This window comes from Miniopterus natalensis, chromosome 4 (assembly GCF_054644295.1).
Source record: "Miniopterus natalensis isolate mMinNat1 chromosome 4, mMinNat1.hap1, whole genome shotgun sequence".
In the NCBI taxonomy this organism is placed as follows: Eukaryota; Metazoa; Chordata; class Mammalia; order Chiroptera; family Miniopteridae; genus Miniopterus; species Miniopterus natalensis.
In genome coordinates, this window is record NC_142084.1 from 51,098,066 (window position 1) to 51,113,222 (window position 15,157).

Here is a 15,157-nt window from a genome sequence, read left to right on the forward strand (position 1 = left end):
AATATGCTAATTCATTTAAAGTGTACAAGATAAAAAACTGATTGGACTTATACATCATTCAAAGCAGAAAATTCTTGAGTATTTTATTATTTACTTGTTAGTGTTTTCAAAGGATCAATTAATATTTTTGAAAGAGTTCCCAAGAGATTTTATGCAGAGGGGCAAATTCAATTTTATGTTTTATGGTAATGGACAAAAACAGTCTTTCTAACTAAATACAAAACTTTCACCTCTCAGCATCTGCAATAATGGAGCAAATAAATGCACATATTCTAATATTTCTTTTTATTCACTATTAAATATTATTTTAAAATGGTATTTTGTTTAATTCATTTGAATTCTTTAGAGATGTTTTGGAGGGGGGGAACAGATGCAAGAAAGACAATAAAAAGTCAGCTTAGGAGCATTTTGCTCTCATAATTTTTGTTGTTCTAGTCTGCAGAAAATTATAGCTAACATATTCCAAACTTAATTTCAGGCAAGTGACCAATTCAATTCAATAAATCATTCTAGATTAAAATTTAAATGTTTTATGGCTATTAATAATATAGTTTCACATCATATTTTACTTGGAAAGATGATAAATATCTTTTTAAATATTTAATGAGAATCTCTAAAGTGATCTCTGCATTTCATGCATTATTATTATTATAATTTTAGATGTTAAGCTGCTCTATTCTTTTCTAAACTGGAGTAAGTAATGATCACTGCATTGTAAATAAAGATAGTTTGGTTCATTAAAACATCATTAAATTTGCCAATATTATGTAATACGTTCAATTTTTTAAATGCACATTTAACATAAGATGAAATATATATGCTTAAAATTTTTAATAAAGTGAATTTGCCCATATATGATATGTAGCCAAATAAAATAAATTGAAAACAAGGAAAAAAATACACTATCTATTGTTGAAAATTAGAAGTTCTCTGTCTCGGTGGGCCCTGCAATAACACAGGTTGTTAAATGTGCCCTGTGCCTCAAACCCCATGTATAAGTGTGTTTTATGCTCCTTAACAAGCACTGGACACCAGAACAGCTACCTTCAGAGCCATGATGAACATGGAGCAGAGTCCATTTATGGGAAGCCTGGTCAGTATACTCTGCTCCATAATAATCGCCCATACACTTCTCCTACTTACTCAAAAGGCAGAGCATGTTTATGCCATTCTGAGATAATTGCTTTATGTCTCAGGAATAGGATCATTATGCTTTAGTAGCCTTCTTACCAAAGATGAATTATTTTGCTATTATTTAAGGACCAGAATGTTCTCTGAGATCTAAATTTGGTTAGTATTTTTCTTCCTCATTAGACACTTCTCTTTATGTCTTTAACTTAAATCAGGTAAACTAAATATAAAGATAAAACTATGAATCCTACATATCTTGTCAGAGATCATCAAAATTGTATATACACAAATATATATATGCCATAAAACTACCATTGGAATATTTCTAATTTAATGTAGTTCCACAGAAAAGACATAGAAAACATGATTGAATTAAGATTGTTTAGATCTATATAATTCATAAAAACTTTACCTACTACCAGAGAAGTAAGTGATTAATAATTTCTGGATATATTATATTTTCTTTATCTCACTGGATAGAGTATACAATAAAAATTGCAAAAGATACACATTTTTTGAGCATATATATATTTAAAAAAATTAATCACTTATTTTCCCCCAAAGTGCCAAAAAAATTAATAATGTAATGAAATAGTAATAGAAAAGTCACCCTCTTCTCTAGTTATTAAAATATCCCATAGAATCAAAGTAGGGTAATCAAACCCAATTTAAAATATGCCAACAGAGAGATAATCATTTAGGTTTTAAATATTAAAGCAATCACACTAGAAATAGGATGATTTATTCCTCAAAAGAGAAAGATATGACTGTCATTCTTACTCATGTGTATAACATGAAAAAGCAATATGTGTTTTGAAGTATATTCATCATATTTAGGCATTCTAGTGCAGGAATTCACATGGCATGATGAGAAGAGAAGTGTGTGAATTTCTTCCATGATGTGTGTATTACCATTCAATGGTTGCCCTCCCATGTGTTTCTAAATATTTGTAAAATGATTATCATAATGCCCTTTTAATCCAGCAATCTAACCTTAAAAAAAAAAAAAAAGCAAATTTTGTAATCTCTCCTATACCATTTCAATGAGCTAATGATGGGGAAATAAAAGAAATGGGATGTGCGCCAATGAGGTTTTGTGAACAAGCCACTGCTTTTGTAGTTTACACGTAACACTGCCCATTTTCCCATATACAGTTCTGTGGATCCACACACAGATGACTGTAAAATGAGAACATGCAGCAAAAACACGGTACCCCTCCAAGAAGGCGTGGAGTGATCGCAACCTCATGCATTTTATAGCCTCTCCATGGTGTGTACGATTTCACCAGGGAAATATAAGGTCAATATTCCAAGAACATTGCTCAAATATTTCACAGGCTTACGCCGATTTAAGTACCTGGCCTTGAGTCTTAAACTGCTCGGACAGGTAGTCGGCGGCTGCTAATGTCTTTAGAGTGAATTCATAAACACCATGAATGTCCACTTGAGACCTAAAATGCACAAAGTTGAAGCAGGTGAGTAACCAACCTTGGCGAAATATCGCATCCTTGCTGCATAAAGGCACCCAAGGAAAACCAGAGACTATTAAAAATCCCAAATTCATTAGTTGATTCACTACTTTGTGTTTCTCTTCCATCTTCAAACTCCTCAGTGTGCCACTCGTAGGGGCTAAATCTGCTGACCAGGAATAAAACTACACTGACCCCAATGTAGGCAAAAACAATGCACATCCAGATCTCATAGGCTAAAGGATCAAGAAATGAAAACACTCCTGGTTTGGACTTCTGAGGCTTCTTGATCATGATAGAGATCCCGAGGCTCATAAAGGGCTTTGAGAAGTCGATCACTTCTTCTCTCACAAGGGTAATAGTTAGTGGAGCAATTGCAATATCAGCTTTCTGTAAGGGAAACAAAGGAAAGTAATAGTACCTGGAGCCATGGTCAGAAAGGAATCATGGTTACATTACTGGATCAAAGGGGAAGGAAAGGAAATCAAGGAAATGGCCGTAATTATTTCCGTGGTAGAGACCCAGCAAAGAATAAACAAAAAAGCAACTCGTTCCCCAGATATCCCTCCTTTTGATAAATACATAGTACACCCATCTGGCTTGATTATGCTAATTCCATCTTTACACTGCATTTGTGCCTTTGCAGCCTTTGAACAACACATATGGCCCAGACTCTTCAAGACAGATGAAATGCCTGTCTCACTTAATCTGCACGCTTGCTTCTGACTTCATCTTTAATCTTCAAATGTTCGCAAGGAAATAGGGTAGTGTTCCTAGAGTAATGTGGGAAGCCAACAACCTCAGACAGGTACTTTGCAGGGAGGGGAGGCATTCTGTCAACAACAGTTCAAATTGAATGACTTTCTATGAGAAGAGCTATACTTACCCCATAGACAAGTTCTCCAACCATCCCATTCCAAATTTTCGTGTCTGCATCCCTGGCCCCATACTTGCCATCCCCAACAATTGTCAGCTTGTACTTGAACCCACAATGTTTGGCGATTTCTGCAGCCAAGTCAACACAGTAGCCCTCATAGCGCTCATTGCCGTCAAGCATCTCATGGTTTTTCTTCATCATAACATATGGAGATTCCTATATGGAAAGACAGTTGTTCAGTTGATAAAAAGCAGTTTTGTTAATGATTCACTCTCTGAATCAGATCATCTGGTTTAATAATTACCTGTTAGCTGGAATTGTAGAATATAGATGAAAAAATTAAGCATAATCCTTCTAAAAATGTCCTCAAATATCTATCATTATATTTCATTACATGGCTTATACCTAGCCATACCAAATTAAACAAGAGACTCAAAAGCACAAACTGTTGGCATGTCCCCTTGTCGTGACTGTAATTCCTAGGGTTTAGAGAGGAAGAATTCTGCTCAACAGCTATTTAATTCTACTCTGGACCCACCACACTCTTATTCTATGTTAAGGCTGTTCTGGCCACCATGGCCAGAAGAACACCTGAGGATCTAACAGTAAAGGTAGAAAAAGATCCCTATTGTACAGGACAAGGCCCGCCAAGCTAGCCCAATAATTACCGCTCCCCCGAGTTCCTATAGAACAAAACAAACCAGTCACGCTCCGGTCAAGCATAACTCCATTGCTCATTGTAAGACATTGTGTTTAAATCATCCCTTTTATGTTGCTAAAGGTTCCCCCTTGTTTCCTGTAACAAAAGCTGACAACCTAACAAATTATTAGAAGCCCCTTTACCGCAGTGCCTTTGTAGTTGCCTTTGTAGTTACTGAGTATAAAATGTGGAAAGAACTAAGGGTCGCTGCTGCAGTTCGGCTCTCACATGGGTGAGACGCTGCAACTGTCGCCGCTGGCCAGCCAATAAAGGCTCCAAAATTTAAACACAAACTCTGGTGGTTGTCTGTCTCGGGTCACTCCAGAACAAGGCTATGCCAATCCCAAGGACCACCATTCATACCAAACCCTGACTCACTGCTGCTTCAAGCATAGGGTTCATATGGAAATCAGGTTGACCACTGACATGCAGACTAAAAAGATCATTGCCCTGGTGAAGTTCTGCTACCCCTCACACTTCATGTCTGGCTTCATCTATGAGATATAATAGCCTAGAATGTTGCTACAAGGATATCTAGAGACTAGCTTCCTCCTATAAACATAAGAAATAGGAAACATGAAAAAAAAATAATTCAACATAGCCCTAAATTTCCCACTGAAAAGTGGCACCAAGGATATATGGGGTCTCGGTGAGATAGTTCGCAATGGCATGATTAAGGCAAAATTCCTACTAAGACATTTCTAAATGCCAACCAATTTCCTTGTTAGCCTTTCTATATTTTCTCCTCAATATTGTTAGGATGATTCCCACAAAATACTACGTCACTGCTTAGCAAAATTAAGTTGTTTTGCCATAAAATAAAGAACTATTAGTGAACTAATCTCCATTTCACTTCACCAACAGCTTGCCATGATGATTTAATCTCCCATCTTTCCAAACCTAGATGTTCAAGATCCAGTTCAATTTTATCTCATGCATTCAATACACATGTATTTAGCACAGGCTATGTGCCAACTACCATGCTGAGACTTGAGGTTAAAGAGAAGAGAGATTGCCCTTGCCCTTAAGGAGTTCATCTTTTATTATGAAGAAAGAGAAGTTGGCAACATTATTAAAATATGTAAAAATTATAAAGATAAAAATGTACCCACAATGGTCTGGGAATGGGAAGGTGAAGCACCTGAACAAATACAAGGAATCCTCTTTAAGATTTTCCCCAAGTGTTCACCTGGGTATGCACCAGGTTATGAATTCTCTGTCACGTTAAATTTCAGTCTTGAGGAGATGGGGAATATTGTTTAATGCTTTAGCTAGTGCTTGTGTGGTCTTTTTGACAGAGTAAATATTCAATAAATGATTAAAACATAGCAAAAGCAACACTGTAATAGTTATTCCCCTAAAATATAAAGGGTAATTCTAGTTGGCACATACCTTTCATAAAAAAAATAAAATAGAACATAGGCATATGTAGCTAATTACCAAAATTGTAGTGACAACGACAGTCTTATTCTCAAGCCCAGAGGTATCGTTTCCAGAAGGCAGCTCAGTAAGGGTAACAACCATTTTGTCTACTTCACTCCAGTATCCAATCTGAAAAAGGTTACAGAAGATGGCACATGGATAAATGACCTTTTTATCAGCAAAACATTTAATTATTTTCTAACCCATGCCTGAGTCTGAAATTACACCAATATCAACCAGGCTTCTTCTAAACAGCGATGTGTCCTTGATATATGTGAACCTACTAGGACTAGAGACTATGAAAACAAAGAATTCTTAAAACAGTTTGTCTCTTCATGTTCACTTGTCAGATTCTCCAAGAATCATTTTTTTGGGAGTGATCATATTGAAATATAAATAAAGTCCAAAGAATGGCACTTTAGTCATAAAAGTTAAAAAAAATAGATATTGAACAGATTGAACAGTTATATGCATATTTGCATCAGCTATGTTTTCTCTTCTGAACCATGAACTTTCAGCAACAGTTCTTTTTCTTCTCATTAGATCATTTTTTCTACCTTGGTCTAAAAAAAAACAACAACAGTATAACAGTTGTAGTTACTGTTCTATTTAAAGATTACATTTCAGTATTACTTACCAGAAATGAGTAGAAATAATTTAGAAAAAACATATTAAAAATATGTCTGGTTCTGGAAGTTGTAAAACTCTGTCTCTCTGAATACACATCTCTGAGCCTTTGGCAGATGAGGGGCTGGGTTGGCTAACTCACCTTCTCACACAGAGAGAACTGCCCTTAAATCACTAATGATTTACCTTCCGGGGCCCATTCGTTTTGAGCTCCATGATGTTAATCGTATAGTTTATTCTTTTTCCATTCTGGTCAAACTTTATATTTCCTGAGAGGCCTTCAACCTGAACCTAATGAGGAAATGAGAAAGGAGACCAGTTACAAATGTACTTTAACCAAAGATACAGACTGTACAGATTACTCTCACTGGGCTCAAGGCAAGGAAACTACATTTATTCAACTTACCTTTGTATAGTTAGGAGATGCTGCTCCCTTTATATTAAACATAAGCAATAAAGCATGGACGACTAATTCAGCAGAAAAAAGTGGTAGCCATTGTTAAATCACATGAACAGTCGTGTTGAGTGACTGACCTGTTTGAGGGCCCTTTCTATTTCTACACCTTGTCCCCAGGGGACTGCTGGGTTTGCCAGACAGTCTCCTGCGTTCCCCCTTCTGGAGATTTCAATTCTCTGCTTCCGTAGGTTTCGGAAAGCTTCGGTCATCACTTGAACAGCATCATAAGTCAGAGCAGAAGTATACTGAAAAGCATCACACACATTTCATGAGAATAGGGGAAGCTCAAACTCACTCCACACTGGCAATCAAGACTGTAGTCACCCACCACGCAGTACCATATTGAGTCAAAGAGTTTAGGCACTGTCTCTGCATCTAGAAACTTAAAAATCTAAGAGAAGCGATACAGAATATTGGGACTATGAAAGTTGCTCTTGACTCTCAATATTTTCTGTTATGTTAGCATCTCAGTAGTTGCAGGTGAGATCTTTTTATAATAATTATGTCAATGTTTTTGTCTTTTTCTAACCAGCTTCTCATTAAAGCATCACTTTATGGCCTGCTCTGGTGATACAGGACACTATCAAATCAATCAATAACTATTTGTCCGCTGTTTAATGAGAAACTCATTTGGCAATAAGAAAAAAATACCGATCAGTTTCACAATCTTTTTATCTCTAATCAACCCTAGTAGACCTGCAATGGACTTTGGAGTGTTTGTTTTTAACTTCCCCTAAATGTTTACAGTGATCAAGTTGAAGAACCACCAATTTTGTAATTTCTATGCCCCCTTTATGTTTCAGCAGTCTATGGTAACATTGGTTCCAAACTTATAGCATTCAGATCCCGTTAGCACAGCAAGATTATTACAGGAGCTAAGAACCAAGCAGAAAAAAAAAAAATCCCCCATGTGTATTAATCATTGCCAGTATTATTATGTGCATGCATATATACTGCCATCGATCAAAGGTATGATGCCGCTTCCAGTAATAATAAATCACATTTTAACTTAAAAACTTTAATGAATGCTGAGGAAATTTCTGTGATTCAGTATCTTTTTAATCTGTAGGTGATAAAGGTAGGGTGCAGCTTGGGGGTGGGGGGTGGGATGGAGAACAATACCATACTGATTTTGTGACCTTCTAATGTCTTTAACCATGAATCCAAAATGAGCCACTTAATATTTCCAAATAATACTCCTTTCTTTAGTGACTTAGTTCTTCCACTCTCAAAAATGACTACAGTTATAACTTCTTTTCACAAATACCCACACCTCTGCATACTTCTCTTTGAATTCCTGCTGATTACCTTGCCTGGCATGTCGCTGAGAAAATAGAAACCATCAGACGAAACCCCTTATCTTTCAACCATAACACTGCTCAGGGCTCTATGTTCTCTGTTTCCCTCATGAGTTGGCAACATGTGAGATAACCTTAGTCCTACATCAGGATATTGTACCAATATACATCCCAGAATAAACCCCATTTGATCATGGTGTGTAATCTTTTTAATGTATTGCTGTATCTGGTTTGCTAATATTTTGTTGAAAATTTTAACATCTATGTTCATCAGGGATAATGACCTATACTTTTACTTCTTTGTAGTGTTTTGGAATTAAGATAATGCTGGCCTTGTAAAATGCACTTGGGAGTCTCTCTCCTCTTGAATTTTTTGGAATAGTTTGAGAAGGATCAGTGTAATTCTTTGAATGTTTGGTAAAATTCATGTGTGAAGCCATCTAGTTCAGGACGTTTGATTGTTGGAAGTTTTTTTTTGTTTCTGCTTTAATTTCATTAGTTGAAATCTGTTTATGCAGAGTTTCTGCTTCTTCCTGATTCAGTTTTGGAAGATTGCATGTTTCTAGGAATTTATCCATTTCATCCAGATTGTCCAATTTTTTGGCATATAAATGTTCATAATATTTTCTTATAATAGTTTGTATTTCTTTGGTGTCAGTTGTTACTTCTCCTCTTTCATTTATGATTTTATATATTCGGGTTCTCTCTTTTTTTTCCTTGATGAGTCTGGTTAAAAGTTTGTCAATATTGTTTATCTTTTCTAGGAACCATCTCTTGGTTTCATTGATCTCTTTCTTTCTGTCCATCAAAATTTGCTCTACATGTTTAGGTACATAAATGTTTGGGTACATAAATGTTTGGGTACATAAATGTTTGCAAGGGTTATATCCTCTTGTTGGATTGCTTCTTTTGTCATTATGTAGTGTCCTTCTTTATCTCTTATGATAGCTTTTGTTTTAAAGTTCTGTTTTGTCAGGTATAAGTATTGCTGCACTAGCTCTGCTGGGTGGGTCTACAGCAAGTCCAGAGGGTGGACCTATTGTTTCCCCCCAGGCTGATGGCATATGGAGGAGCCTGCTCAACCCAAGAAATATGGTGTCTGTGATGTGGGGGAATAAATAAGCACGGCTATCTTGGTGGCTGTCCCTTCAGCTCTCTGCCCAGAGCCTCAAACCCCAGTCTTTTTTTATGCAATTTTAGTCCACTTAGCCCACCCTCTGCCAGAGCCCAGGGCGAGGGGCTGCAGACAAGATTCTGCGGTTTGGCCCGGTAAGAGGGCACCTGTGTATCTCGCAGACTCTTGTCTCCCCCTGATGAACAGAATCCTCACTGATTTTCACAATGAAATGTTATGTGGGCATCTCTTCCCAGCTCTGGTGCTCTGGCCTGGGGAGCCTGGCTTGGGTTTTAGACCCCATGCTTCTCAGAGAGAAACTCTGCAGCTGAGATATCCCTCCAGAATCTCAGCCACTGCCCTTTTTGTGTCTCCATCCTTCCTACCAGTCTCAATGTCCCTTTTTCTGTAAATCTTTGCTTATAAGACTTCTCCAGCTTGTCTTTAATTGGTTATTCAGATTGGTTGCTCTGTATTTTAATTGTAATTCCAGTTTTGTCCTGGGAGGAGGTGAGTGTAACATCTACCTACTGTGCCATGATCTTGGATCTCTTTTTCATAAGAAAATTTAAGAGGAGTGTCTAAATCTGACCTTCCACATCAACCCTCCTTGCTCTCTTTAAGTGGGCTCCTTCAGCCCGTGACTTTAAATAGTGTCCCTATGCTTAAACAGTACTCCCCAGTGATGCTCTTCCTGCCCAGCCCACTCCCAGCATTCTCTTTCACGTGCTCTTGTTTATTCCCTGCATAGTCTCTACCAGTATCTGAATATGTTGCTCAGGTTTTCTTCATTTGTCTCCTTCATCTCTATTCCCTACTGGAATATTTACTCTAGGAAAGTAGGAAACTTGTCTGACTCGTCTGTCACCACTGAGTTCTTAGAGTCCAGGGCAGGGCTGGGCACACTGAAGAGACTAAAGAAGGAAAGAAGGAAAGGAGAGAGGGAGAGAGGGAAGGAGGGAGGGAGGGAAGGAGGGAAGGAGGGAGGGAGGGAGGGAGGGAGGGAGGAAGGAAGGAAGGAAGGAAGGAAGGAAGGAAGGAAGGAAGGAAGGAAGGAAGGAAGGAAGGAAGAATAGAGATCTTAATATGGGCCATCTTTATGGAACTCACATTCAATCCCAGTCAAGTGAAAAGATATATACACAGATAACTGCAATAAACCTATTATAGTGTTATGAATTGGTCTGATAGTGGATAGATGCCTGTCTTGTTTGTTTGTTTTTAATATGAGACATATTACAATAAGGTGAGTGAAAAAATGGTTTATATTGTATGAATTATCCCCTCCATGCATCCAGAATTTTTCAATTACAGTTTACATTCGATATTATTTTGTACTAGTATCAGGTGTACAGCCCAGTGGTTAGATAATCATATACTTTACAAAGTGTTTCCCCTGATATTTCAAGTACCGAACTCGCACTATACATAGTTATTACAATATTATTGATTATATTCCCTATGCTGTACTTTATATCCCATGACTACTTTGTAATTAAGTAGTCACAGAGAAGGCTGCTTTGTAATTAAGAAGTTTGTACTTCTTAATCCCTTCATCTTTTTCAGCCACTCTCCCAAACTCCCTCCCTTCTGGCAACCATCAGTGTGTTCTCTGTGTCTATGAGTCTATTTCAGTTTTGCTTGTTTATTTTGTTCTTTAGATTCCACATAGACGTGAATTCATATGGTATTTGCCTGCATCCAAATATTTTTAAACCTCCATTTTTTTAATGCTAAAAATTGTAGTGTGAAATTATCATTCATTTAATCTGCATAAATTAGTTTAGTTGAATTGCTTTCATTTTATCATGTGAGTGAGTCAAATTTAGTGGGAAAGCTGGTAGGAAGAAAGAAGAAAAAGAGAAAATGATTTGAAGGCCATGTGCACTGTGACTGAGTACTGTTAACTCTAATAAGGTATTCATATTTACCTCTAAATTTTCCTATGGGAATTTCTTCTTATGTGCTAGTTAAGCAATGTCACTGCAGGCCTATATGTGAGTCTTTCTTTGCAGATCTAGATTATCTACTGGAGGGCTGTGCTGGAGTTTCCTACAAATACCCAAACGAGACAGATCTCAATAAAACCCATTACCATCCCCCCTCCAAATTTGTAACTCTTTCCTTCAAACTGTGTATGCAAGAAATTAGCAAAACACAATATGTTACAGATATATTTAGGCAATTTATATTCCTTGATTTAAAATGTAATTCATGGGAAACTATCCTAAGAAAATATTCTCAAATACAAAGAATTTTCATACAAAGAAACTAGTTTCAGTATTATTTATACTATGCAAAAATTAGAAACAACCTGTATCTCTGACAGTAAAGGGATGTTTAAAAACTGCTTTCTGCCTTGAGGACGTATTATGCAGCCATTAAGAAGTAAAACCAAAAAAAAAGTGATACTCATAAAGATTATGTAACAATGTGAATAATGCTAATTATGAAGTGAAGAGATTATTACAACTAATTAAAAAATATTTTTCTACAAAAAAAATGAGAGTAATTAAAAAAACACATGTTTATATACCTTTGACAAAAAAGGGAAAAAAATCTGAACAAAATTGTTTCAATACTAGGGAGGAAATATACATGATTATATTTATTTTCCAAGTATTCTATAAAACCCATGTACCATTTAGGAAAAAACCTATATTATATCAAAGCATTGTTTTAAGTCATATCTACCTAAGAAATGATGTCTTGGAAAAATAAGAGACATCAATCAGCATTTACCTGCCTCAGTTATGTTTGCTTCTATTCCCTTAAAGGAAAAGAAAACAAATTAATTTGCTTTCTTATACAGCAATCAGTTGGTGGCCAATGTAATCTTCACAGTAAAGGCTGGCTCACTGAGTGAGAATCAGAACTTAAATTAAATAAATTGAATATTTAAACAAGTATTGCTACTTGCATTAAAAAATTATAATAATAGTTAAAATCCAAAATCTCCATTGAATGAGCTTGCTTGCATTACTGTGAGGAATCTATAAAGCCATCTGCTAAATGTTTTAGAGCCCTATAAATGCTGGTGAACTACATTAAAAATAAGATTAGTTGGAATGAACTGAAACCATTTACAGTAGTTCCAGGTGGCATGTTATAATTATGATTCAGAGCATGTGCACACTAAGAAGAAAAATCCTTTCAACCTTTTTCAAATGTTCAAATCTAATCAAGTCTGAAGCTTATTATCATTTTAAATTAAAAGTCAAAATCATAGAAACTCAATTCTGGGCCAAGAGAAAAATCAACAGCCTCTGTATCCAGAGTTCCATTTTGTTTACGTTCTGCATACGTGGCTCATTTCTTTTTTCGAAACAAATACATTCACATTTTGACTGGATAGCTAAATATTTCAGCTTTATTCTACCATTCACTCAACTGGACGTAAATTAATTTGAAGGGAACATGATGGCAACGCAACTATCTCTTTCTTCGAAAACAAATGCATCGTCCCTGCCCTGATGTTTACGTGCTGTGAAGTCCCTCTGAGCTGGGAGTTTATGTTCGGTGGGGGCCGTTATGGTTTGCAGTGTTATATCACAACCACATCGTATCTAGGCTTGCAACCTTTATGCGGAAAAGTTTTTATGGGGAAATGTTTTTATGGTCCATTTTCCAAAGGCGCTTTTTATTCCATTCTAAATGTATATTTATTGATACTTATTTTTCTAAAGTAAAATGAAATATGCATTTTACATATGTTTGTTATGGACACTAGTCATCAGATATTATTCAGTAATATATTACTGTAATCACTCATACCAAAAAACGATATTCTGACCATCAAAAAAAGAGGAAATGAAAAGTAGTTCTATGTACCTTTAAAATTTAATGAACATACAAAAAGGGTAAATAGACTAAAACATAAAATTTTATGGGTCATCGTAATGACAGTACCTGTTTCTAAATACATGTTATCTACACCATGCTAAAATAGAAAAAAATATATCACTCAAAAATGAAGTGTTAGATGTTAGGTATTATGAAGTGTTACAAAATTTCCTGCTAATGGCCACTTTCCAATTTTTCCTTGGCATTCACAATTGGGTTGAGTATAGCTGAGAAAGCATTGCATCTAGCATCAACAGGTAGGGCTCAAGTCCTGATTTTATCATTTATTGCTCTGTCCCTTAGGCAATTTACTAAAGTATCAGTGTCCAAGGTTTCTTATCAATGAAGGAAAGAGAACAGTGCCTCTTCTATGTCAAAGGAGGGGTGGAAAGAAGGTAAAGAAAAGAGAAAATATTCATGTGGATCTAGTTCTCTATATGCCAAACCTGAGTTGAATAGTTCCCTAGTAAACTCTTCTTTAAAAAATCCTATACAACCAATACTTTTATTCCAGTTTCATAGGTGAAAATTTAAAGTTATCAATTTATGTTTACCCACGGTTACAAACCTACATGATGAAGGTAAAATCTGAATCCAGATCTCTGTGTTTCTGGGCTCATGAAGGTGACCAGCTGTCCTGGCTTGCCTGGGACTGCCACAGTTTTAGAACAGAAAGTCTAGAGTCCCAGGAAACTCCTCAGACCCAGGCACAGAGGGATGACTGGTCCCTTGTTTGATATTTACACCTCAAATGTGTAAAGTTGCAGGAAATGAGAAGCTGGGTTGAGTTGTAAAATATGCTAAATATGAAAGCTTTTGACCAGCATTGTGCTTTCTTTTTTCCTATTATTACTATCTATCCTCATATGAAACTAGCTTCTTTTTACAGTGTTTTGAAAAACACTACCCCGATCTACAAAAGTCTGTGACCCAGCAAGTTCAGAAAACAATTCTCACATTGCTGTATTAAAGGTCCTGAGACATCCTGCAGCAACATTCCAGTTTAACTTTGATCATTGCTGTCCAAACTAATTACCATTTTAAAAATTTCCTTAACACTAATTACTTTCCATAAAAATAGTGTTTCAAGTAACATACTTTGAGATGTTAAAAGTTTTATAGCCCAGTAAATTTTTTATAGCCATTTAAAAATAGCACTGATTATTTAGTTAAATAAAAGTATTATATGCTGAATTATGTTTCTCTGGATAATCTTATACAATATAATTCTCAGTTTCTTCATTCTACAAAATTATCAACAGGGTCGAGACTGACGAGCCCTGGGAAGAATAAGTGAGCCTATAAGGAAAACTTTAGAAAGCTTTTGTTAAGATTCCCAGCAATGTTTAAGAATCAGCTAGAGCCACAGGAAAAAGAATAGTATTAAATGCATTATAAACTAAGAATTATTCACTTGAGTTAATTTCAAATTCAACTGCAGTCTGCCCTCTGGAAAAGAGCTGTCAGTGATAAGGTCATCTTTAATTTCCTGCAAAACCTTCTGAATGTGCCCTTTGAAACTTCAAAAAAATCACAAAATCTTCATAAAAACTCAACATTAGTGGAGCAGCAGGGACTCTCATTCATTGCTGCCGGGGAATGCAAAATGGTATAACCGCTTTGGGAGACAGTTTGGCAGTTTCTTACAAAGCTAAACATCCCCTTACCATATGATCCAGCAATCACACCGGTAGATATTTACCCAAAGGAGTTGAAACCATATGTCTACTCAAAAGCCAGCGCACAGATGTTCGTAGCAACTTTATTCATAGTTGTCAAAACTTGGAAGCAACCAAGATGTCCTTCAGTAGATGAATGGGTAATTAAATTGTGGTGCATACAAGTGACGAAAAATTTTCCATGCTCAAAAGAAATGAGTTATCAAGTCATGAAAATACCTGGAGGGACTTTAAGTGGATATCCTAAGTGAAAAAGCCAATCTGAAAAGGCTGCATACTATATGATTCCATCTCTATGACATTCTGGAAAAGACAAAACTATGGAGAAAGTAAAAAGGTCAGTGGTTGCTAGGAGATAGGGGTGGAAGGAGTGATGACCAGGAAGAGCACAGAGGATTTTTAGAGCAATGAAAATACTCTGCATATAAAACTGTAATGATGGAAGCATGTTATTAGTCCAAAGCCATAGAATGTACACCGCCAAGAGTGAACCATAATGTAAACTATGGATTTGAGTAATATATGCCAATGTCGATTCAT

The 15,157-nt window shown here is 36.2% G+C and overlaps 1 protein-coding gene across 8 annotated transcripts in view; it reads right to left on the reverse strand.

Moving 5' to 3' along the window:
- Positions 1-15,157, reverse strand: part of GRIA2 (glutamate ionotropic receptor AMPA type subunit 2) — a 112,373-nt gene that overhangs the window by 20,473 nt on the left and 76,743 nt on the right. For all 8 annotated transcript variants that reach the window (XM_016200320.2, XM_016200321.2, XM_016200322.2 and 5 more), the window contains exons 7-11: positions 6,761-6,928; positions 6,413-6,517; positions 5,618-5,728; positions 3,487-3,693; positions 2,620-2,990 (exon numbers count right to left, since the gene is read on the reverse strand). In XM_016200320.2, the coding sequence (XP_016055806.1) occupies positions 2,620-2,990; positions 3,487-3,693; positions 5,618-5,728; positions 6,413-6,517; positions 6,761-6,928 (962 nt within the window). The remainder of the gene's footprint in view (positions 1-2,619; positions 2,991-3,486; positions 3,694-5,617; positions 5,729-6,412; positions 6,518-6,760; positions 6,929-15,157) is intronic.